General features: G+C 46.0%; 1 protein-coding gene and 1 long non-coding RNA gene across 2 annotated transcripts in view; both read left to right on the plus strand.

The window, feature by feature from the left end:
* Positions 1–25,812, plus strand: part of LOC132145718 (uncharacterized) — a 383,521-nt gene that overhangs the window by 187,864 nt on the left and 169,845 nt on the right. The gene's annotated exons all lie outside the window — the stretch shown is intronic.
* On the plus strand, positions 20,471–23,266 carry 42sp43 (P43 5S RNA-binding protein). Its single transcript, XM_059555380.1, has 9 exons — positions 20,471–20,695; positions 20,777–20,877; positions 21,105–21,201; positions 21,297–21,382; positions 21,472–21,545; positions 21,969–22,049; positions 22,164–22,393; positions 22,581–22,634; positions 22,851–23,266. Exons 1-9 carry the CDS (start codon positions 20,558–20,560, stop codon positions 23,088–23,090), a joined length of 1,101 nt encoding a protein of 366 aa, XP_059411363.1. The 5' UTR covers positions 20,471–20,557; the 3' UTR covers positions 23,091–23,266.

Here is a 25,812-nt window from a genome sequence, read left to right on the forward strand (position 1 = left end):
CACAGACATGTTGTCCGAACGGACTAAGACGTGGTGGCCCTTGATTCGGGGACAAAAGCGCATCAGCCCGTTCTCAACTGCCATTTCCAGACAGTTGATATGTTGGAGCTTTTCCCATTCTGACCACAGGCCAAAGAAACGGTCTGCCCTCGAGCAGCGCTCCCCATCCCGAAGTGGAGGCGTCTGTCGACACCACTTTCACTTTCGAGGAAGTCCCCAGGCTTACACCTGATTGGTACCAGTCGTTCGCTGTCCAGGGTTTCAAGGCTGTAACACAGCTCTGATTGACCTTGAGACGCAACTGACAGGATATCCACGCTCTGCGCGGTACTCGCGCTTTCAGCCAGAACTGCAAGGGGCGCATGCGGAGCAGGCCCAACTGAAGAACTGGTGATGCTGAGGCCATGAGACCTAGCATCTTCTGAAATTCTCTAAGCGAGAAGGTCGCGCCGCAACGGAGAGAGCTCGCTGCGCGCTGGAGCGTGAGTCCAGAGCTATACCCAAAAACAGTATCATGTGACTGGGGTTCAGCGAACTCTTAGTCCAGTTGACACTGAGACCGAGTTTCTCGAGGTGATCGAGTAAAATGACCCTGTGTTCCACGAGCTCTGATCGTGATTGAGCCAGAATCAGCCAGTCGTCCAAATAGTTCAGCACTCGCATGCCTCTGAGTCTGAGAGAAGCAAGCGCTGCGTCCATGCACCTCTTAAACATACGAGGAGCCATGGACAAGCCGAACGGCAGGACTGTATACTGGTATGTCTGGCCCTCGAGGACGAATCTCAAGTATCGCCTGTGACGTGACGCTATCTGTATTTGAAAATACGCGTCCTTCAGATCTATCGACATGAACCAGTCTCCTCTGCGAATATGCGCGAGGAGTTTCCTGGTGGTAAGCATTTTGAAACTGCGTTTTGCCAATGCCTTGTTCAGCTGTCTTAGATCCAGTATGGGTCTGAAACCCCGTCCTTCTTGGGCACTAGAAAAAATCTGCTGTACAGCCCCCCTTCGCTTTGAGCTTGAGATACAGGCTCCACAGCCCCTTTGCTCAACAGTTTTGATATTTCGGCTCGAAGTAGGTGGGCTACTTCTGTTTTGACCGTAGTTTCGACGCGCGCTAAAAAGCGCGGAGGGCGTCGAAAAAACTGTAGCCAGTAGCCTCTCTTTATAATGTCTAGCACCCAATCCGAGACCCCTGGAAGCGCTGACCATGCGTCTGCATGAATGGCTAAGGGTTGGATGCGAAGCGCGCTCTGTTGGCTGGGCAACGGCAGAGCTTCGATGTGCTGTAACATGGGCGTTATGCCTGTGACATTTGAGGCGGGGAGCGCGCTGATCACAGTGGGCAGATCGCTCGTCCTCGACCCTGCCACGGTGCTTAACCGAGTGAGGGAGGGCTGAGCGGGTCCCGTGGGACTCGTGCTGTCTGTGAGTAATTGTGGGCTGTAAGCGTGCACATTTACTGCTTTTGACTCGCTGTCTGCCTGGGCAGAACGAACGTGCACGGGTTTCGTTTTTACAAAAACCACATGCCGTGTGACATAGTGTTTGTGGACACTGAGGAGTGGGCACGTTTACTATGTAGTGCGCGCGATCGACCTGAGTCGCTTTTATGGGCGCGAGCCCTGTGTGAAGGGCTGTGCTTATATGTGGAGATGGGCACTGAGCAGTGGGCATCGCCACTACATTTATAGCACCATCGGCCGTGGCCGGGACACCAGAAATTACACTCTTTTCGGGAAATATCTGGGTAGCCGTGATAACGGCTTTTGTGTGCAGGCAAGCGGGCACTCGTGCAGGCTTGCGCGTTGCAGAAGACGCTGAGACAGTCACAATTCTTGGAACTGCAACAGCGGCGCGATTGGGTGAGAGTTCGGCCACAGCGGGACTCGTACACCGGCGCTTTCCTAGGAGTGCTAGGATGACTTTGGGGTTTCCGGCCTCACCGTAATCCTCTGCCGTGGTCCCCGCGGCGCGGGGCGGCGGCCGGTAGAGCGAGAGCGGGGTCTCGAGCTGCGTTGCTGACGCTGTTGCGATATAGCAGCAGGAGGTGGGGGGTGTGGCTGAGAGCTTTGCGGGGCCGGTCTAGCACGACTCACTGCAGAACCGGAGCGCTTCGGGAGGAAGTGCTTGAATGCTTGCGACGCTTTCTGGTCCTCGACGAATCTCTCAACGAAGTCGTTGACAGAAGATCCGAAGAGGCCAGCGGGAGTCAGCGGGGCGTCGAGGAATGCAGTGCGTTCAGACTCTGCCATGTCTGACAGCGTCAGCCATAGATGTCTCTCAGCCATAGTAGCGGAAGCCATAACTCGTCCCATGGCCTGTGCAGCGGGCTTAGTAGCGCGAAGAGAGAGATCCGAAGCACTCCTCAAATCCGCGAGACAGATAGCCTCAGGTTTGAGTTCGGAGAAGTGCGCTCATCGGGAAGAAAACTACCATCCAGTTGCCGCAGAGCAGCCAATGAGCGAGCGAGCCGTCTCGCCTATGGCTGTGTGCTGCTGCAAATGCGCTTTACAATAATTCAAAATTAAGGAAAAAGTTTTGCTTCAGTGTATCGTAAAAAGAGACTTTTCCCCTAGCGTCTTAGCTAAGACGCAGTACGAGAGAACTCTCGTAAGAGAACTGCATTTTTCCATCTTAAAAATATATCTAAATTATGGCCTATGCTCTCAATGTCAAATGCAGAAATGTTAATCCATGCATTCATGACCTCAAGGTTAGATTATTGTAATGCTATTATTGGGTGGTTGTTCTGCAACAATGTTTTTGTTTCCAAGCAGATACCCTGTTCTTTCATTGGATGTTTTGGATGTTTAGATATTCATATAACAAAATATATACAATTCAAACCTAAACAGGGACATAGTGGTATACTCTAAGTATGATTTAAAGTTCACTTAAAGAAAACTTATTAGTATACTTGCTACTGTTATACTTAACGTATAAAAAAAAAAGTATACTTTTATATACGAGAAAGTGGGCCAATTTAGTCCCAAGGAGTATTGAAACAGTACACTTACACAAATACTAATAGAACACTGATATTTGTATACTTGCTACATAAAGTATACTTAAAAATATACTTTAACTTTACTTAAGTATACTTAATAAAATAAACTTGAAGTATACTACTTTTTGGTAAGGGAATCTTATAATGGGCCAAGTTTGGATCTTCCAAACTTACAATAATCCAAACACAAACCTCAAAAACAACACAGAAATGGATCGCTGAGCACAAAACCAAGCTTCTGTTATAGCCATTCCAGTCCTCTGACCTGAACCCATAGAAAATGAGAGGAGTGAACTGAAGAGAAGAAGCACCAACATGGAGCTGGGAATCTAAAGGTTCTGGAGTGATTCTGGATGAAGCAATTGTCTCTGATCTCTTGTCAGGTGTTCTCATCATGCAACCTTATCAGACATTATAGGAGAAAATTTAGACTTGTTAAACTGGCAAATGGAGGTTTCAAAAAGTATTGAATAAAAGGGTGCACTTAATTGTGGCCAATGTGTATTAGAGAGAAAAAAAATTATTTCATAATGATATTTCCTCCCATTTTAAATTCTTATTATCCAATGAAATAATAGATTTTTGTGATTTTTTTTAAATAAAAGATCAAAAGGATTAACAATGCAGATGAATTTTCACAGCCTTCTTTGAACATATTTACCAAGGGTGCAGATATTTTTGGCCTTGACTCTAAATACTTTAGGTGCAACTGGTAAGGTGGTTTCACTCTCACATTAACAGAACAGACAAGAATAAACACAACAAAACGTACTCGGTTACTAACGTAACCTCGGTTCCCTGAGATGAGGGAACGAGTACTGCGTAAGCTAGCTTACGCTATGGGAAAAGGACCCCTTTTCTCGAAAATATGAAGCCAAAAATTATCCTTAATTTTTAATAATGTAAAACGCAGTGCTGCAGCACAGCAGACCTAAGCGAAGTGGCTCGCGCGCTTATTGGCTGTGCTGTGGCAACTGCAGCAACCTATGGTGAGGCGGCGGAGAGGAACGAACCAATGGGGGCGCTTCGCGCCCATTGGACGTCAGAGCGCGCCAAAATAGGCGTGGCTGGAACTATATAAGCCGCCGCTTTGCCATAGGGATCAGGTTTTAAATCGACTGAAGCGATCACCCGATCCGAGCACATAGCATGGCAGGTTACGCAGTACTCGTTCCCTCATCTCAGGGAACCGAGGTTATGTTAGTAACCGAGTACGTTCCCTTTCGAGAGTACTCTCGTACTGCGTAAGCTAGCTTACGCTATGGGAACACAATGTAAAACGCCGTGCGTGCTCGGGAACTTCGACCTGTCACAGCCCGAGGCGAGAGCCCGGGGCTTTATAGCAGGAGAAATCCCAGTCCCAACAGCCAACCTTAGTGAGCTTTATATAGGGAACGAAAAAAGGGGGACGTGATAAGGCTTAGCACGTCTATATAGAAAGTACCCTGGCCTGCAGGGCAGGGACTTGCAGATTATAGAATCTAATAAATGTGGACGGAGAGGCCCAGCCTGCCGCCGCACAGATATCATCCAGTGGTATCCCGCAGGACCACGCCCATGATGAGGCCATACCTCGGGTGGAATGGGCTCTGATGCCGAACGGGCAGCGAAGGCCCTTAGATTTGTAAGCCAGCGAGATAGTGTCTACTATCCATCGCGATAGGCTTTGCTTCGTGGTGGCGAGACCTCGGGTGCGCCCACCAAAGCATATGAAGAGCTGGTCCGACCTCCTGAATGAGGCGGAGCGCGCAATATAGGTTTTGAGAGCCCTGACGGGGCAGATGAAGCTCGTGTTGCTTTCGTCGCTTTGCGAGGAAAGGGCTGACAGCGAGATGACCTGTGCTCTGAACGGTGTTGAGAGCACCTTGGGGACATAGCCGTGTCTTGGTCTGAGAATGACTCTGGAGTCATTAGGCCCAAATTCGAGACAGTCAGCGCTTACAGATAGCGCATGTAAATCTCCCACTCGCTTGACTGAGGCCAGAGCCAGTAGAAAAGCGGTTTTGAACGAAAGAAGCTTCATGTCGACAGACTGAAGCGGTTCAAAAGGGGGGCCCTTTAAGGCCTCTAGGACCGTAGACAGGTCCCAGGAAGGGATTGAAGGGGGTCGGGGAGGGTTCATCCGACGAGCTCCCTTAAGGAAACGAATGACCAGTTCGTTTTTCCCCAGTGATAGGCCGGCCACCGGAGCATGAGAAGCTGCAATGGCTGCCACATACACTTTGAGCGTAGACGGGGATCTGCCCGCATCTAAACGCTCCTGTAGGAAGGAGAGTATCTCCGTCACGTCACATAAGTGAGGGTCTAGGTTCCGTGTCCCGCACCAGGTGGAGAACACTGACCATTTCTGCGCGTAAAGGCGCCTGGTTGAGGGCGCTCTGGCTTCCGTAATGGTCTTTAACACTCCCTCAGGGAGGTTCCCGGGTACCCGTTGAGGGGCCATACATGAAGGGCCCAAAGTTCGGGGTGGGGATGCCAGAGCGCGCCCTTCAGCTGCGTGAGGAGATCTTTCCGCAGCGGTATTGGCCATGGGGCTGTACTGGACAGCTGCATCAGCTCGGAGAACCAAGGTTGGGTCGTCCAGAGTGGGGCTACTAGCAGCATAGCACATCTGTTCTTCCTGACCCGATCGATGACCTGCGGTAGCATCGCGACCGGTGGGAAGGCATAAAGCGGGCGTCTGGGCCAATCGAGGGCCAGTGCGTCCCTGCTCTTTGAAAAATATATTGGGCAATGAGCGTTGTCTTCTGAGGCGAAGAGGTCGACCTCTGCCCTGCCGAAGATGCTCCACATCAACTGAACCGTTTGTGGGTGAAGAGACCACTCCCCAGGGGGAACATTCGCCCTGGAAAGCATGTCCGGGTCCCGGTTCAGGATGCCAGGTACATGCGCTGCCTTTAGCGAGCGCAGGTTGTAATGTGCCCATGTCAGAAGACGTTCGGTCAGGGTGTGCAAGGTTTTTGACCTGACACCACCCTGGCGATTTATGTAGGCCACCACTGACATGTTGTCTGATCTGACCAGAACGTGGTGGCCCTTTAAAAATGGGAGGAAAGCTTTCAGGGATAGTTCGACCGCTATCATCTCCAGACAGTTTATGTGTAACAGTCGCTCCGGGCTCAACCAGAGGCCGGAGGCAGACCTGCCCTCGTACAGGGCGCCCCAACCGAGGTTGGATGCATCTGTCGAGACTACTATCCATTTCGAGACAGCGCCCGTGCTTACGCCTAACTGATACCAGTTGGCTATTTTCCAAGGGGCCAGAGCTGTGATGCAGCCGTGGGTCACCTTGATGCGCGCGCGGCCGGAAATCCAGGCGCGCGCTGGAACACGGTCTCTCAGCCAGCGTTGTAGTGGGCGCATGCGCAGCAGGCCCAGTTTGAGAACCGCAGAGGCTGATGCCATCAGACCTAGCATTTCTTGAAATCGTTTGAGCGGGTAAAGAGACCCGGCTTTGAACGACACGGCTAGATGCTGAATAGTGAGAGCGCGCTGTGACGTCAGACGCGCTGTACATGTCACAGAGTCTATGTCTATCCCCAAAAAGGAAATCCTCTGGCTGGGAGACAGAGCGCTCTTGACAGTGTTGATCGTGAGACCCAGGCATTCTAAATGGCTGATGATCCAGGATCTGTGTGTCGTCAGTAGTTCCTCGGAATGGGCTAAAACTAGCCAGTTGTCGAGGTAGTTCAATACCCGCACTCCCCGCATTCTCAGGGGTGCGAGAGCGGCATCCATGCACCGTGTAAACGTACGGGGCGCTACGGAGAGGCCGAATGGAAGAACCATGTACTGATAAGTCTGCCCCTCGAAGGCGAATCTCAAGAATGGCCTGTGATGAGGTGCTATTTGAATGTGAAAGTAAGCGTCTTTCAGATCCACTGAGAAAAACCAATCCCTCGGGCGAATTTGCGCGAGTATTTGTTTTTGTAGTTAACATTTTGAACGATCGCGTCATAAGCGCTTTGTTCAAACGTCTGAGATCTAGGATGGGTCTGAGACCGCCATCCTTTTTTGGTACGAGGAAGTAGCGGCTGTAAAAGCCTGACTCGCGCTGCGCAGGGGGGACAGTTTCTATCGCCCCTTTTGCAAGAAGGTTTATCAGTTCGGCACGAAGGACGTGTGTCATTTCGCTTTTCACTTTCGTTTCGACCACGGCGCGAAAGCGCGACGGTCTGCGAGCGAACTGGAGCGAGTAACCTCGTTTTATTATATTCAAAACCCAATTTGATATGCCGGGGATGGCCTGCCATGCAGCGGCTCGTGCGGCTATGGGTTGAATGTGCTTTGGGCACTGGCCGCCTGTTATGAGGGGACCAGTAGCTCGAGTATGCTGTGCTTGGGACACTGTGGTGACAGCGCTTATTTGTAGGGTTGCGCACTGAGAAGTGGGCACGCGCGCTACATTTAGAGCACCTCCGGCGCGAGCGGGAAGGTGGGCATGAAAGGGGACCCGAGTGTGTTTTTGTGACACTTGGGGGAGTGTGTATACATGTAGGGGTGCGTACTGTGTAGTGGGCACACTGCCTACATAGAAAAAGCTCTTTTTGTGCTTTATTGAGGTCGCCGTGAAAGCGGCGTTTGTGTGCAGGCGTGCGTGCATTGTAACAGGTTCGTTTACTGCAGTATAGACATCTCCAACCGCCTTTAGTGAGGGGATTGGAGGAAGTATGTGAGGTTTCTTGTGTGGTGGTCCGGCCGCAGCGGGACTTAACCACGGTCTTTTCAGCACGAAGGTCAGGAGGGCTTCGGAGGCTCGGGGTTCAGCACAATCCTGGGCCGAGGTCCCCGTCTCTCTGGCGGTTTGCGGCTCGTAGAGCGAGAGCGGTGCTGGGTTTTGGTCGCTGGGCGAGACTGTAAGTCTGGCTGCGATGGCTTCGAGGTCTGAGGGGGCGGCGCATTTCTACGGCGTCCCGCAGCAGAGCTAGAGCGTTTCGGCAGGAAGTGTCTCATTGCTTGTGACGTCTTCTGAGCCTCAGTGAAGCGTTCAGCGAAACCCTTAACCGACTGGCCAAAGAGGCCGGAAGGAGAGATAGGAGAGTCAAGAAAGGCGGATTTGTCGGCGTCTTTCATCTCCGTGAGCGTGAGCCAGAGGTGTCGCTCTAAAACAGCGAGGCTTGCCATGCTTCGGCCGATCGCTTGTGCTGTGGTCTTTGTCGCACGCAGGGCTAGATCAGTAGCGCTGTGGAGATCTTTAAAATCATAGGTATCTGGGGCAGACTCGTCCAGGTTACGGAGAAGTCTGGCCTGAAAAACCTGAAGCACAGCCATGGTGTGTAGAGCCGAAGCAGCTTGACCAGCGGAGGTGAATGCTCGGCCAGCGAGAGCTGAGGTGGTGCGGCACGGTTTGGATGGATGCACGGGCTTCGACCGCCATCCTGCGGCTGAGGGCGGGCAGAGGTGTGCAGCAATTGCCTCCTCGAGAGGGGGGAGGCTCTCGTAACCGTGGTCTCGGGCGCCGTCGACAGAGGAGAGCGCTGACGAGACAGAAGTTTTCAAACGTGCGGAGAATCAGCGCGTTGTCCGGTGCAGCTGGGGGCTGTAGAGGGGGGGGGGGGGTCCGCAATGGAGCCCGACCATTCCTCACTACTGGACGCGGCGAGAGAAAGGCTGTCGTGTCTGTCTTCTTCCGCCTCAGGCGCTCCGAAGGAGAAGGGGGCGCTGGTGAGCAGAGACTGGCGCTGCTCGTCCACGAAGAGGACAGGCGAAGGAGAGAGAGCGGGCGAGGCACGCGGGGAGTGTTCCGGCGTGAGCTCGCGTGTAGCAGTGTGCTCAGGCATTCTCTGATCGCGGCGTTTCTTACGCGGCACTTGAGAGAGAAGAGGCGGAGCGGGTGGAGCGTCGTGGCTGGTTTGAGCTAATCGAGCCCGCAGGGTCGATATAGCCATGTTGTCGCACTCAGGGCAGCCGCCCTTGGAGAGTGCATTCTCAGCATGCTCGCGGCCCAGGCAGGAGACACAGAGGATGTGGCGGTCCTTGCTGGGCAGAGGGCCTCGGCAGGAAGCGCAGGCCCGAGGCATTTGAAACAACGCCTCGAAATTTGCTCTTTTGCGAAAAAGTGTGATGCAGCGGCAAACACACTTAGCTTTTTAAAGGATATAGTCACGCCGGATGGCGCAGCAGGAAGCGAATGCTGAAGGCGGCGTCGGGATGAAGCACGAGCCGACGTCCTCAGATCTGCGTTGCAGTGCTATCCCCCTGAGAGGCTTTTCGACGGCGTGTAGAGGCTTCTCCGGAGAAGACAGCGAAGTGCAGGTGAGATCGCTGAAGGAGATGAAATCTGATCCCTATGGCAAAGCGGCGGCTTATATAGTTCCAGCCACGCCTATTTTGGCGCGCTCTGACATCCAATGGGGGCGAAGCGCCCACCATAGGTTGCTGCAGTTGCCACAGCACAGCCAATAAGCGCGCGAGCCGCTTCGCTTAGGTCTGCTGTGCTGCAGCACTGCATTTTACATTATTAAAAATTAAGGATAATTTTTTCCTTCATATTTTCGAGAAAAGGGGACCTTTTCCCATAGCGTAAGCTAGCTTACGCAGTACGAGAGTACTCTCGAAAGGGAACCCGTTCTTCTGATGTGGGAGATGATCTTTGATAACAATTTGTTTTCATCCCGAAAACTAGGTGTGTTATGAGACCCTAACTACCAAAAGGTCTTTTATGTTTTTACGACTGATTTGAAGATTTCTTTGTTCTGGTCTGGTTATATTAGCGAAGTGGCAAAACATTATTGTGCCTTCTGTACAGCTAGTCCAAAATTCAGCAGCAAGAGTTCTTACTAGAACCAGGAAGTTTGACCATATTAGCCCGGTCCTGTCAACACTGCATTGGCTCCCTATCAAACATCGTATAGATTTTAAAATATTGCTTGTTACTTATAAAGCCCTGAATGGTTTAACACCTCACTATTTGAATGAGCTCGTTTTAAATTATAAACCTCTACATCCGCTACGTCCTCAAAACTCATGCAATTTGATAATACCTAGAATATCAAAATCAACTGCGGGCGGCAGATCCTTTTCCTATTTGGCGCCTAAACTCTGGAATAACCTACCTAACATTGTTCGGGAGGCAGACACACTCTTGCAGTTTAAATCTAGATTAAAGACCCATCTCTTTAACCTGGCTTACACATAACATACTAATATGCTTTTAATATCCAAATCGGTTAAAGGATTTTTAGGCTGCATTAATTAGGTAAACCAGATACAGGAACACTTTCCATAACACCCGATATACTTGATACATCATTAGAAGAATGGCATCTACGCTAATATTAGTCTGTTTCTCTCTCATTCTGAAGTCACTGTAGCCACCAGATCCAGTCTGTATCCAGATCAGAGGGTCACTGCAGTCAGCCGAATCCAGTACATATCCAGACCAGATGGTGGATCGGCACCTAGAAAGGACCTCTACAGCCCTGAAAGACAGCGGAGACCAGGACAACTAGAGCCCCAGATACAGATCCTCTGTAAAGACCTTGTCTCAGATGACCAACAGGACAAGACCACAGGAAACAGATGATTCTTCTGACTTTGCTGGAGCTTGGAATTGAACTGCTGGTTTCGTCTGGGCAGAGGACAACTGGCCCCCCGACTGAACCTGATTTCTCACAAGGTTTTTTCTCCATTCTGTCACCGATGAAGTTATGGTTCCTTGCCACTGTCGCCTCTGGCTTGCTTAGTTGGAAACACTTTATTCACAGCGATATCGTTGATTGATTGCAAATGATTGCACAGACACTATTTAAACTGAACTGAGCTGAATAATGACATCACTGAATTCAATGATGAACTGCCTTTAACTGTCATTTTGTATTATTGACACACTGTTTTCCTAAGTAATGTTATTCAGTTGCTTTGACACAATCTCTTGACTTGTATGCTCTGGTTCCTCCTCATCCCCTTCCTTACTCCTCACACCCTCCTCTTCCCCTCAGGTCTCAATCAGTCATGCAAAATCCACAAATCTATTGTTTCAAGCTGTTTTATGTGTGATCAATATACAGTCATGGCCAAAAATATCAGCACCATTGGTAAATATGATCAAAGAAGGCTGTGAAAATTCATCTGCAATGTTAATCCTTTTGATGTTTAATTTTTTTTAAATCACAAAAATGTATCCTTTCAATTGGGGGGAAAATATCATTATGAAAATAAAGGTTTTTCTTAAATACTCTTTGGACACAATTATTGGCACCCTTAGAAATTCTTATGAGTAAAAAATCTCTTAAGTATTGTGGCAGGGGGGCGTGGTTTAGCGAAGTCTGCAGCGGGAGAGAGAATCAGGAGACGAGCGGTAAGGGAGTGGTTTGGGCAAAAACTATCAACACCTGTTTCTTGTTTCAGTAATTGGCGCCGAGAGAGTATAAAACGCCAGAAAAGACAGAAGCAGGCAAGAGAGAGACGGACTGCTGACCCGAGCCGGAAATGGAAACCGGAAGGAGTAAACCGAAAGTATTGTGCGAACGTGTCAGAGTAAAAGTCGTTTGGTGTTTGTGAACTTTCTGTTATTTTAGTTTAATAAATACGTCAGCAGTCCAGCCGACCCCTTTGTCCTCTTCCTTTCCTCTCACGAACATACTACACTGGTGCCAAAACCCGGGAAGGAAGAAGGACCGCCGCCATGCAAATCCCGTCCTCCACGCCGCTTGCGGACATCATCGTCTCCCTCACGGTCCTGCACCGCGAACAACACCAGGCCCTGCTGGACTTGAGGACCGATCAGGAGAGTCGCTTCCAAGCCATCGTTCAGGCCCAGCAGGAGGACCGCGAGAGGTTCCAGAGCTGGATCAATCGGGAGGTTTGCGCCGAGGCCGCGGGGCCGCCCGTCACGCCCATGCACCTGCCATTACACAAGATCCGGAGGCCTTCCTGGAGCTCTTCGAGAAGTCGGCGGAGGCGTGTGGGTGGCCCCGCAAGTTGTGGCCAGTGCGCCTCATTCCACTGCTCTACGGCGAAGCCCAGGTGGCCGCGCAACAACTTCTGGTGGCGAACCTCCTGGTCTTCGACGACCTGAAGAGGGCCATCATCCAGCGGGTCGGCCGGTCGCCCGAGCAACATCGCCAGCGCTTCTGGTCCCTGGACTTGGACGAAGCCGGTCGGCCCTTCGCGATGGCCCAACAGCTCCGGGACTCCTGCCACAAGTGGCTACTGGCCGAGGGAAGTGACGTGGAGCATGTCATCGACCTGGTGGTGCTGGAGCAGTTCATCGCTCAGCTACCTAAGAAGACGGCCGAGTGGGTCCAGTGCCACCGCCCCACGTCGCCATCTATCTGGCGGAGGACCAAAGGGTGGCGTGCCCAGGGGTCGGCGAACCCCTGCCCTCTAACTCTCTCTCTCATTCTCTTTCTCGGGGCGGGATTGACCAAGGGCACTTTGCGAGTCCAAGGGCCCCGCCCAGGGCTTGTGGCTGCCGGAGGGGACAGTGCTTCCATTTCTCTGCTCTCTCCGCACCAATTCCCCAATCCACTCCCTGCCACTGGGGCGGCGGGTAGGTCTGGGCTGGCCTGTTGGCATTGTGGGGACCCGGAGCATTTCGTGGACAGGTGTCCAGTGATGGTCTCCCGCTCACCTATCCGTATTTTGCCATTTTAAAAGACCGGTTGTATCGAGTGACCCAAGACGCTCGGACAAAAGTGAATACAACCCAATTGTTAATTCCGAAGAGCCGCAGGGAAATGCTTTTCCATGCGGCTCATTCTAATCTTATGGCGGGCCATTTGGGACAGGCAGCAACACTGAATCGCCTCATGACCTGTTTCTTTTGGCCGGGCATTCATGACAACGTCACAGGTGGTGCGCGTCTTGTCCGGAATGTCAGTTGGTAAACCCACCGGCCGCCCCAAAAGCGCCATTGCGCCCTCTTCCCTTAATGCAGGTCCCCTTCGAGAGAATTGGTAAGGACCTCATCGGGGCCATTAGAGCGATCGGCACGAGGACATCGCTTTGCATTAGTCATAGTTGATTATGCAACACGATATCCTGAAGCGGTGGCCCTCCGCAACATTTCCGCTAAAAGTGTTGCGGATGCCCTGTTTCATCTTATCTCCCGGGTGGGGGTTCCAAAAGAAATCCTCACCGACCAGGGCACGGCGTTTATGTCACGTACGCTACGCGAACTGTACGGATTGTTGGGCATTAAATCGATTCAAACTAGCGTCTATCACCCACAAACCGACGGCCTGGTCGAACGGTTTAGTCGCACACTTAAATCCATGATCCGTAAGTTCGTTCAGGAAGACGCCAAAAATTGGGATAGGTGGCTAGAGCCCTTGTTATTCGCTGTGTGAGCGGTCCCATAAGCCTCCACGGGCTTTTCCCCCTTTGAGCTTTTCTATGGACGCTAGCCCCGAGGGGTGCTCGACGTACTGAGAGAAACTTGGGAGGAGGGACTGTCTCAGAGCAAAAATGAAATTCAGTATGTGCTGGACTTGAGAACAAAACTCCACACATTGGGGCGGCTATCGATGGAGAATTTGTTACAAGCCCAGGACCGCCAGAGCCAGCTGTATAACTGGGGAACTAGATTACGCAAATTTGCACCGGGAGAGAAAGTACTTGTATTACTCCCAACGTCGAGCTCTAAGTTAATGGCTAAGTGGCAAGGACCGTTTGAGGTCGCACGACAAGTCGGAGATCTCAATTATGAAGTAATACGGTACGATAGGAACGGGTCCCGTCAGATCTACTGTATCACCTCAACCTCCTAAAAAAATGGAATGAGGTGGAATCAGTGATGTTGGCAACGGTGACAGAGGCGAGGCGAATATCAAACCACAATCCCTCGCCCTGGCTCCAGGTGGAGATCACCTCTCGCCGTCCCAACTCACTGGTTTAACGAAATTACAGGCAGAGTTTGCCGACGTCTTCTCGCCCCTACCGGGCCGTACTAACCTGATTCAGCACCATATCGAGACCGAGCCGGGCGTGGTAGTTCGCAGCCGGCCATATCGCTTACATGAGCACAAGAAAAAAGTAGTTCAGGCTGAATTAGGTGCTATGCTTGACATGGGGGTAATAGAAGAATCCAATAGTAACTGGGCGAGCCCGATAGGTTTAGTTCCGAAAACGGACAGCTCAGTCCGGTTCTGTGTGGATTACCGCAAGGTGAATGCTGTGTCGAAATTCGACGCGTATCCAATGCCGCGGGTTGACGAGTTGCTTGATCGGCTAGGCACGGCTCGTTTTTATTCGACATTGGACTTAACAAAGGGCTATTGGCAGATCCCCTTGTCTCCATTATCCAGTGAAAAGACAGCTTTCACAACGCCGTTTGGATTACACCAGTTTGTTACCCTTCCGTTTGGCTTGTTCGGGGCACCAGCTACCGAACAGCACCTCATGGATAAGATTCTGCGACCCCATGCTGCATATGCGGCTGCCTACCTGGATGATATCATTATATTTAGTAATGATTGGCAGCGGCATATGCAGCATCTGAGGGCTGTCCTGAGGTCGCTGAGGGGAGCGGGGCTCATGGCCAACCCAAAGAAGTGTGCGGTTGGGCGTGTGGAAGTAAGGTATCTGGGCTTCCACTTGGGGCATGGACAGGTGCGTCCCCAAATTGATAAGACAGCCGCTATTGCGACCTGCCCACGTCCCAAGACCAAAAAGGAGGTAAGGCAGTTCTTGGGGCTGGCGGGATATTATAGACGGTTTATCCCTAATTATTCGGACCTCACCAGCCCTTTGACTGACCTTACTAAAAAGGAGGTGCCAGGTACGGTCCAGTGGACGGAGCCGTGTCAGCAGGCCTTTACCCAGGTAAGGCTGCTCTGTGTGGCGGGCCGTTGTTACACTCTCCTGATTTTTCTCTCCCTTTTCTGTTGCAGACAGACGCGTCGGACAGGGGGCTGGGGGCAGTCTTGTCCAAGGAGATAGAGGGAGAGGAACGGCCAGTGCTGTACATTAGCCGGAAGCTCTCAAAGAGAGAGGCTAAGTACAGCACCATAGAGAAAGAGTGCCTTGCCATCAGATGGGCCGTCCTCACCCTCCGCTATTATCTCCTGGGACGGGAGTTCACCCTCTGTTCGGACCACGCTCCGCTGCAGTGGCTCCACCGCATGAAGGACACCAACGCGCGGATCACTCGTTGGTATCTAGCTCTTCAGCCTTTTAAGTTCAAGGTGATCCACAGGCCGGGTGTTCAGATGGCGGTGGCCGACTTCCCCTCCAGAAATGGGGGGGGAGGGGGGGGGTTGCAGGCCGGATGGCTCCCCGGCCTGAGACGGGCGGTGGGGGTATGTGGCAGGGGGGTTGTGGTTTAGCGAAGTCTGCAGCGGGAGAGAGAATCAGGAGACGAGCGGTAAGTGAGTGTTTTGGGCAAAAACTATCAACACCTGTTTCTTGTTTCAGTAATTGGCGCGGAGAGAGTATAAAACGCCAGAAGAGACAGAAGCAGGCGAGAGAGAGACGGACTGCTGACCCGAGCCGGAAACAGAAACCGGAAGGAGTAAACCGAAAGTATTGTGCGAACGTGTCAGAGTAAAAGTCACCGTTTGGTGTTTGTGAACTTTCTGTTATTTTAGTTTAATAAATACGTCAGCAGTCCAGCCGACCCCTTTGTCCTCTTCCTTTCCTCTCACGAACATACTACAAGTATATTCCCATTCATGTTCACAATTTTAAGGAACTCCAGCGTGATTATAAACATGAAATTATCCAGCCATGACTTCCTGTTTCACAGAAATATAAAGTGGAGGGAAAACAATGCTCAAATTCCCTTAATCATCAATCAAAATGACAAAAAACAAAGAATATATTTCTGATTTACAGCAAAAGATAATTAAGCTTCAAAAATTAGTGAAGTGGCTTTAAGAAAAGAGCTAAAGCAGTGAAAATTCTTATTTCCACCATCAGGGCAATAATTAAGAATTTCCAATCAACATAAAATGTTACGAAACTGCCTGGAAGAGGACGTGTGTCTATATCATCCTAATGCACAGTGAGAAGGAGAGTTTGAGTGGCTAAAGACTCACAGCTGGAGAATCGCAGAAAATAATTGAGTTTCGGGTGCAGAAAACCTTTAAAAAATTGTCAGACAGAACCTACATCACCCTCTTGTTTGGGAGGGTTTCAAGAAAAGTTATCATAGCTCATCCAAAAACAAGCATATTCATTTGTCAGACATGACTGGAACTTCAAATAAGACTGGCTTCTATGGTGAAATGAAACTAAAAAATGAGCTTTTTAGCTGCAAACACTCAAGATGGGTTTGGTAAACACAGAGATAAAAAGTACCCCATGTGTATAATGAAATTTACTGCTGTATTTTTTATGTTGTGGGCCTATATTTCTGCTGGAGATCTTGGACATCTTGTTTAGATGGCATGGCATCATGGATTCTATAAAATACCAACAAATAAAAATTCAGTAAGTGACTGACTCTGTTAGATACCCTTATGAAAAATAAGTTTATTCAAGTGTGCTATTAGTATACTTCTTTTAAACTAAAAATAGGAAAGTATGCTTTTAGTTTTCTTTTTATGTACTTCTCAGAAATGCGCTTTATGTAATCCTCAGAAATATACTTAAATTGACATTTAAGTATACTTGGTGTCACACACCTGGACTCATTTTGTGTGTTTTTGCCCCTGTGACCCAGTTTCTGTCTTCCGTGTCTGGTTTGATTAGTTTCCAGGTGTGTCTCTTCATTTCCCCATGTGTTCCATGTCCCTGTTAATTTAGTCATGCCATCCACCTGTGTTTCCCCAATTATCCGTTGTACAAAAGCCTTGTCCTTTCAGTTCTGTTTTGTCGGGTCTACTCGTCTACTAGTTACTTGTCCATTTGTTACTCGTCTAAATGTCAACTTGTCTATTTGTCACCTGTTACTTGCCACTTGCCTCTTGCCACCTGTTATTTACTACTTACCTTGTTTATGTTTGATTAAATAAATCCTTGTTTCGTTTATCCCTCGGCTTCGTGTTCCTTCCAGCAGCGTAAGCCGTGACACTTGGCTTATACTTACAAAAAGTCTAAATATATTTGAGCTATAATCCTAGAACCTGTGTTTTCATTATTATACAATAGAGGGTACTAGTACACATCTTCTGCACAGAATAAAGAAAAAAACAAAAGTGAAGAAGAAAAAATAAACAACAGATACTAACATGTTATCTAACACGATCATCTGACACGAAACAGCATCAAAACTGTAACGTTATGGAATAAAATGCTGACGGATGAAGAGGAAATAATTACAGTCAAGCTTTGGGGTGTTGATCGACTCCATTTATCATTCTGAATCCAATTCATAGTCTTTTTTCAGCTTTTTGTTAAAAATGTTATTTCTTTATTTTTTATGAAACTTACCCACATTGAAGTGTTTAAAAAAGAATGCATGAAGCTATAATAAAATGTTTTTGTTTCCAAGCAGATACCCTGTTCTTTCATTGGATGTTTTGGATGTTTAGATATTCATATAACAAAATATTACTTTTTGGCATCCGAAACAGGGCATCCGCAACACTTTTAGCGGAAATGTTGCGGAGGGCCACCGCTTCAGGATATCGCGTTGCATAATCAAATATCACTTAAAGAAAACTTATTAGTATACTTGCTACTGTTATACTTAACGTATCCAAAAAAAGTATACTTTTATATACGAGAAAGTGGGCCAATTTAGTCCCAAGGAGTATTGAAACAGTACACTTACACAAATACTAATAGAACACTGATATTTGCTACATAAAGTATACTTAAAAATATACTTGAACTTTACTTAAGTATACTTAATAATATAAAATTGAAGTATACTACTTTTTGGTAAGGGAATCTTATAATGGGCCAAGTTTGGATCTTCCAAATTTACAATAATCCAAACACAAACCTCAAAAACAACACAGAAATGGATCGCTGAGCACAAAACCAAGCTTCTGTTATAGCCATTCCAGTCCTCTGACCTGAACCCATAGAAAATGAGAGGAGTGAACTGAAGAGAAGAAGCACCAACATGGAGCTGGGAATCTAAAGGTTCTGGAGTGATTCTGGATGAAGGAATTGTCTCTGATCTCTTGTCAGGTGTTCTCATCATGCAACCTTATCAGACATTATAGGAGAAAATTTAGACTTGTTAAACTGGCAAATGGAGGTTTCAAAGAGTATTGAATAAAAGGGTGCACTTAATTGTGGCCAATGTGTATTAGAGAGAAAAAAATGTATTTCATAATGATATTTCCTCCCATTTTAAATTCTTATTATCCAATGAAATAATAGATTTTTGTGATTTTTTTTTAAATAAAAGATCAAAAGGATTAACAATGCAGATGAATTTTCACAGCCTTCTTTGAACATATTTACCAAGGGTGCAGATATTTTTGGCCTTGACTCTAAATACTTTAGGTGCAACTGGTAAGGTGGTTTCACTCTCACATTAACAGAACAGACAAGAATAAACACAACAAAACCCGTTCTTCTGATGTGGGAGATGATCTTTGATAACCATTTGTTTTCATCCCGAAAACTAGGTGTGTTACGAGACCCTAACTACCAAAATGTCTTTTATGTTTTTACGACTGATTTGAAGATTTCTTTGTTCTGGTCTGGTTATATTAGCGAAGTGGCAAAACATTATTGTGCCTTCTGTAGCAAGAATGAGCCCATGGTAAGAAGGTTGTTGACAAACTTCATATTATGTATTTCACCAAAAGTCAGCTATGCATCTTTTACTCTTAGATTCATCTTTGAGAATTTGATGTCTTGTATTGGTTTTATATATTTTTGAATTTGCTATTTAATTGTCATAATTCTTACCTGACTGATAATAAATTGTTACATTTGATTTAATCTGAAATGATTTTCTCAAGGAGATTAAGTGAAGGCATATGATACCACAAATCTGCATCCAGGGTTAGTATATACTAAATCTCAGGTAAAATGGAGCATGGGCCCCATCAGGTGAGATTATAGATTTCTGACTAATTGCTTGACTTTAGTTAAGATGTTATGTAGTTGCATTTACTATGGAGGCTAGACAAAATACTATTTGAATATTAGCATTTTTGGGGTATACTTCATAGTACTAGCCATAACCTCTGGTTATTGTCTCAATATATTTGTTATATAATTAGATTTATTAATGGGGGCTATGCAAAACACGACTGGAATAGCATATTTCACAGTGCTAGCCATAACCTCTGATTATTGTTTGAGCTTTAAATAAGTTGTTCCATATTTGACTGTAGGGGGCTAAACAGAACCACTATTTAAGGAATGACAAGCATAAGGCGGTCTATTAAATAGTTAGTCATAACCTCTGACTAATAACTGGAGTGTTTATGATCGTGGGGTACACGTACATCTGCCTGCGTGATACACCCTGAGCGACATAGATCCTAATGAACGAGTAAATATAAAACAAAGAGTAAACTAAAATAAATGTCAGAATAATAATAGTAAAAATTAGAGATAGACAATCAACCAATTTGCCTTTCAACCTAAATTCGACGTCATAATAAAATGGAGTCAGATTGTAACCCATTGTGCCCTATGGAGACTCCCATGTTTGTTGGTGGATCCCTACAAACAACACTTTTAATTGCTCTTTTGATGCTGATATATATATATATATATATATATATATATATATATATATATATATATATATATATATATATATATATATATATATATATATCAAACAGCATCTACAGTACATCACATGTTGTTTGTGAGTGTTTTAGGAAAAATCCAGAAAAGAAAATGCTCTTATCCCAAAACTCCATCATATTTATTTGCTAGAAACTACTGGAATTTCACACAGGACTGGCTTCTAAGTCAGATGAAATTAACTTTTTAAGAACCCTATAGAAAATGAGTGGGGTAAACTACAGAGGAAAAGCACCAACATGATCTGGAAATCTGAAGGGTCTGGAGTGATTCTGGATGAAGGAATGGTCTCTAAACTCTTGTCAAATGTTTTCCAAACTCTTCAGGCATTATAGGTGAAGATTCAGAACTGCTCTCTTGGCATCAGGTGGTTGCAAAACGTATTGGATAAAGAGTGTGATAAATTGTGGCCAATATGTATCAGAGAAAAACATTTATTTCATAATGAGAAATCATACCTCTCACCCCCACCCCCTTAAAATCTCCAGTGAAAAGTTTTTTTTTTTTTTTTTTACATTAAGATCAAAAGGATTAATGATAGGCCTACAGGTTTATTTTCACAATGTTCTTTGATAATATTTACCAAGGGTATGTATAAATGTGAGCAAAGCCGTATATAGGAAGTCGAATTTGTAGTTGTTGGTATCTTTATGTTTTATTATTTTTAATTAAGCGCTAGATAAAATGCACATTGACCTTTAATCTAATGTAATCTTTATTCAGACCAATTTGTTCTTAACACGACTGTGTTCTCATTACATTGGATAACCTTTGTCTTATTACCAAAAGTCATTAGCGTAACCATCTGCAGGTGACCGGAGTGTATATAGCTCACAAAGCCGAGAAACTCTCTTACTTATTAATGTGAATTGGACGAAGCAAAGTAATAATAATCACATTGAAAAGGCACTGATACAGTTGCATACGCATTTGAAGATGATGAACGCACAGGTGGTTAAGAAAGAAGACGTTGTGCCGCGACAGCAGCTGTTTAATTGCGCTTACACCGATTGTGGAGCGACATTCACTCGTCAGTGGCGTCTGCTTGAGCACGAGACCGTGCATACCGGTGCAGTGAGTCCCGTTATTGTTTTCTTGAAAAGACGCGTTTAAAATTCTCTTTTCTGGGTTTGATCGGAATGTTGTTTTTTTCAGCGACCTCACAAGTGTGCTGTAACCGAATGTGGACGCAGTTTCACCCGCAAATCGCACCTGGGCCGACATGCTTTAACTCACAGCGGGGTGAAAGACTTGAAGTATAACGTCGTTAAAAACGACCAGCTTCTATTTTCTATATCCTGTAATGAGACCTGTATAAGCTTACTTGTAGTTTTACGTTTAATTAGTATTAATTGGTGTTCTGTGGAATGTCTGTTTAAAATGATTGGCATGGGGGTAGAAAAAAAATGGCTAGTTTTTAACTACATCTGTGAATAACCACTTACTCCTCCTTGTACATCTGTTTGTGGTTCCTGTGGAGCAGGTGCAGTGCCGCTGCGTGTGGCAAGAGCTTCTTCACTGCTGACAAACTTAAGAGGCACGTGCGCTACGCTCACAGCGCAGAACGCGAATGTTTCAAGGTAGCCTTTCTTTCCCAACACACAATTACTAGTCACATTTTGCTGTTCGCGTTAACTCTCTTTATACTCGTTATCAACACGGAGTCTGTTTTCAGTGTAAAGAGCCACAGTGCGCAAAGACGTTTAGGAAACGGCGAGCGTTAAAACTGCACCTGGCGACGCACGGTACATCCGGTTTCAGGTCCGTCTGCATAATGTTTAAACAACCAATGCAACTCTAACCACAAAAAGTAAAATACAGTGAAAACATCTTAATTTTTCATGTTTAAGATGCTTGAAGAGTGGCTGTGGAATGAGGTTCGAGTCTCACATTGTGCGGAAAGCGCATGACCGAAGACATTCAGGTGAGGTTCCTCTATTGCGAAGTGTACATGTCCTGGCGTTTTTCCCTGACGTGATTTTTTTTTTTTTTTTTTTGAATGCTTCCTTGTGTAATGAACTTGTTTTAGTAAAAATTTAAACAATATAATGCAGGGAAGTGGAGTGCATATTCCCAAACTCTTGAGGTACAAGCTTTTAAATCCTTTGAAGTTTAGATTATTGGCAAAGCTGTACTGGGACTTGAACATTAAATTGGGTGTGACCTCTGTTTTCTGTGAATCAGAGTATTTGGGCCAAAACCATTAAGATGCATGAGTTTCAGTTAGGTTTCTCAAATGTAGTAAAATGGCGACTTTTATACATATGGTGGGCGTGTAGTATCAGAAGGGCTTAAGTGAGACTACTACAATGAGCACTTCATCACCCACCCAGTATTTTTTATTCAGGTTATCGCTGTCCTCATGCTGAATGCCCAATCAGTGTTCACACTTGGAGGAACTTACAAAAACACATGGCAAGTCACCCAGGTAAACTGGTGAATCCATTTGATTGCTTAAACTTCTGTTTTCTGTAAGTGGTGAGCTTTTAGTGCTAGTTATGGTTTACACCATAGCTGTAAAGAGGTTTCCTGTTGTCAACAGCATCATTCTCCTGTATGGTATGTAAAAAAGCCTTCAGGAAGCGAGATGCTCTGAGGAGACACAAGCGGACGCATGCATTACAGAAGCCAGTTCTGCTCTGTCCAAGTCAGGGCTGCCAGGCTTACTTTTCCACCACCTTTAACCTGCAACACCATATTCGGAAGATCCATCTACAGCTGCTTTCACACCGTTGTTCCTTTCCTGGCTGCAGCAAGAGTTTTGCCATGCGTGTGAGTATGAGTGTAGAAAGGATTGTAGAATGGTCTTTTGACATTTTGTCTCTTAAAGCCAAGTAACAATGTGTTAAAAAAAAGTTGAATTCTGGAAGTCACAACTACAGTTTTGACTTCATGTTCAAGTTTGCGTATGTGTGGAGCTGTAATGTGCTAGTAACCCATGCCTCACGTGTTTCAACAGGAAAGCCTTATCCGCCACCTGTTGCGTCACGAACCTGATGTGGCCAAACTCAAGGTAGCTCTGTCCCTTGCAGTACTGTACAAATTTGAAGTGGATCATGGCCTTTCAAAGTTGACCTAAAGCCAATTTTTTTTTTTATCCACTTCAAAAGTTGACTCGTGTTTAAAATCTGCTTGATTAACAGCATAAATGTGGTAGCGCATTAAATTCCATTGGTGTTTGTATAATTAAATCCCTTTGATTTAATTTTAACTCCGTTTCTGTGTTAAGCACCAACATAAGCGGAGCAGCAAGAGTTGGCAGAAACGTTTGGAAGGGCGAAATCGCCGTCCTCTGATTGAAGATCTTAGAGCTCTCTTTTCACTGCGCATGAAGATCTCTCAGAGGGCTAAACTGGAAGCTGATCTGACTGGCCTCTTCAATGAGCGTAAAATTCCTCACCATGTTGATCCTGAAGTAAACCTCCGAGATCTGTTCAGTATCCGTCCAACTAAGGTGGCTGACAAATAGTTTTCTTTTCTTTTTTTTTTTTTTTTGTGTACAAATGTGCTTGCATGAATTTGGTTTAGAGAATGTTTTGTTTCAGATGTTTGTACTAGAGGTACAGAAATTGGTTTAAAATTGAGGAAAAAAAATTAAGTTCATTCTGTATGATGAAAAATAAAGCTTTAGTTTTGTCAGTCTGACTTTCTGCATAATTTTATAGTAGCTGGGTCTGTGGTACTTGATGTACTGTTTGCATTTTTGGAAGCTGACACTCTTCGTGAAGAGCTGAATGTTTTGAGTGAAAATTACATTTTGTTTTGGGTTTTACTGTACATCCTCACCACAAATTTTACACCGTCGCTTCAGATATTAGTGCTTTAACTTTCCTGCTTCTGTAACTGTTGCAATTGCATGGCTATGGTGTACACCGATTACTGTTGCAGTGATGGGAGAAATTGAGCATTTTCCAAACTCTGAACACCCTGAACCAGTTATGTAATTTGGGTTAATTTTTCAATGTGCTCAAAACCACACTGTTGATACTGGCTGTACATGACTGTAAATGCAGCAAAATGACCCCAAATATGAACCAGCTTTATGCATTTGCATTCTAGAAATAGGAAAGGTGTGTAATGTTTGGTATTACTAGGTAGGGCTCAAACTAGGCTAGTTAGGAACGGTTAACTAATGCTCCTTTTTCTTACGTATAAGGGTTTTGGACAAAATTAGTCTTGTAAAACTTAGTGGATATAAGAACTCAGATTTTCTCAAATTGTTTTGGTTCTAAATTCAAACCATGTAGAAAAAAAAAACCCTGTGCTTCAGTTCAAGGCTTTTTTTTTTTTTTTTACTGGCACTTTGTACAAAAGCATTTTCAAAGTATTATACTGGAAAGTGAATGTAAACTTGCTTGCAAATTCTGCTGTCAAGCAGCTTCATCAGGACAGTAAATTGGTGTCATTTTTTTATTCAGCTTCAGCCAGCTCCGTGTTTGTTCGGTTAACCATGTAAAGTCAATTCATTATGAAGAGTTGAACTCTTGAACTCTGAAATTGCTCTACTGAAAGCAGCTCTGCAGTAGACACTAGTGTTATTATGCCTAGGTAAGTTAAATTTTGATTCAATCCAGTGTTCCTATTGGTCACCAGTCCCATTCCTAGTGTTCCCATTGGTCGATGGGCCTGCTCCGATCTCCCGTGTTCCTATAGGTCACAGGGCTCGCTCTGATCTCCAGTGTTCCTTTTGGTCACAGGGGCCACTCCGATCTGGAGTGTTCCTATTGGTCACAGGGCCCGCTCCAATTTCCAGTGTTCCTATTGGTCAAAGGGCCTGACCTAATCTCGAATGTTCCTATTGGTCACAGGATCCGCTCCGATCTGGAGTGTTCCTATTGGTCAACGCAAGTCACCTTTATTTATATAGCACAAAATACATTGTGTCAAAGCAACTGAACAACATTCATTAGGAAAACAGTGTGTCAATTATGCAAAATGACAGTTCATCATTGAATTCAGTGATGTCATCTCTGTTCAGTTTAAATAGTGTCTGTGCAATCATTTGCAATCAATTGAACGATATCGCTGTAGATGAAGTGACCCCAACTAAGCAAGCCAGAGGCGACAGCGGCAAGGAACCGAAACTCCATTGGTGACAGAATGGAGAAAAAAACCTTGGGAGAAACCATGCTTAGTTGGGGGGCCAGTTCTCCTCTGACCAGACGAAACCAGAAGTTCAATTCCAGGCTGCAGCAAAGTCAAATTGTGCAAAAGAATCATATGTTTCCTGTGGTCTTGTCCTGGTGCTCCTCTGAGACAAGGTCTTTACAGGGGATCTGTATCTGGGGCTCTAGTTGTCCTGGTCTCCGCTGTCTTTCAGGGCTGTAGAGGTCCTTTCTAGGTGCTGATCCACCATCTGGTCTGGATACGTACTGGATCTGGGTGACTGCAGTGATCCTCTGATCTGGATACAGACTGGATCTGGTGGCTACGGTGACCTCAGAATAAGAGAGAAACAGACTATTATTAGCTTAGATGCCATTCTTCTTATGATGTAGCAAGTACATCGGGTGTTATGGGAAGTGTTCCCGGTTCCGGATTACCTAATTAATGCAGCCTAAAAATCCTTTATATTGGTCACAGGGCCCTCTCCGATCTCAAGTGTTCTTATTGGTCACAGGGTCCATTCTGATCTCTAGTGTTTCTAGTTCCCTCATCACGAAAACCATGCATATTCAGCCATGCATTAAATTCCATCAAACAAGGCTGAAAATCAAAGAGGCAGAAGCAACATCAGGCTAATATAAATTTGGGTTGAAATCCAAGTTAAGTCAAGTAATCTTTATTTATATAGCGTTTTATACAATACAAATTAATTCAAAGCAGTTTTACAGTCTTAAAAAGGAAAGCAATACTCAACTAAATCTCAAATTGTAATCAAAGACGTTTTTTTTAGCATTATTATTTCAGTCTTCAGTGTCAAATGTTGCCTCTGGCTTGCTTAGTTGGGCACAATTAATTTCCAGTGACTTCGTTGACTTGATTGCACTTTTCGTTGACTTAATACTTTTTAAACTGAACTGAGCTGGATGATGACATCACTGAATTCAATTTCTTCTTATTTTATCCTTTTTGCATTATTAACACCACTATTTTCCTATTTATTGCTGTTCAGTTGCTTTGTCACAATCTGTATTGTTAAAAGCGCTATATTAACAAAGGTGACTTGACACAATCCTTCAGAACAGTTG

Source organism: Carassius carassius, chromosome 8, assembly GCF_963082965.1.
Source record: "Carassius carassius chromosome 8, fCarCar2.1, whole genome shotgun sequence".
Taxonomy (NCBI): domain Eukaryota; kingdom Metazoa; phylum Chordata; class Actinopteri; order Cypriniformes; family Cyprinidae; genus Carassius; species Carassius carassius.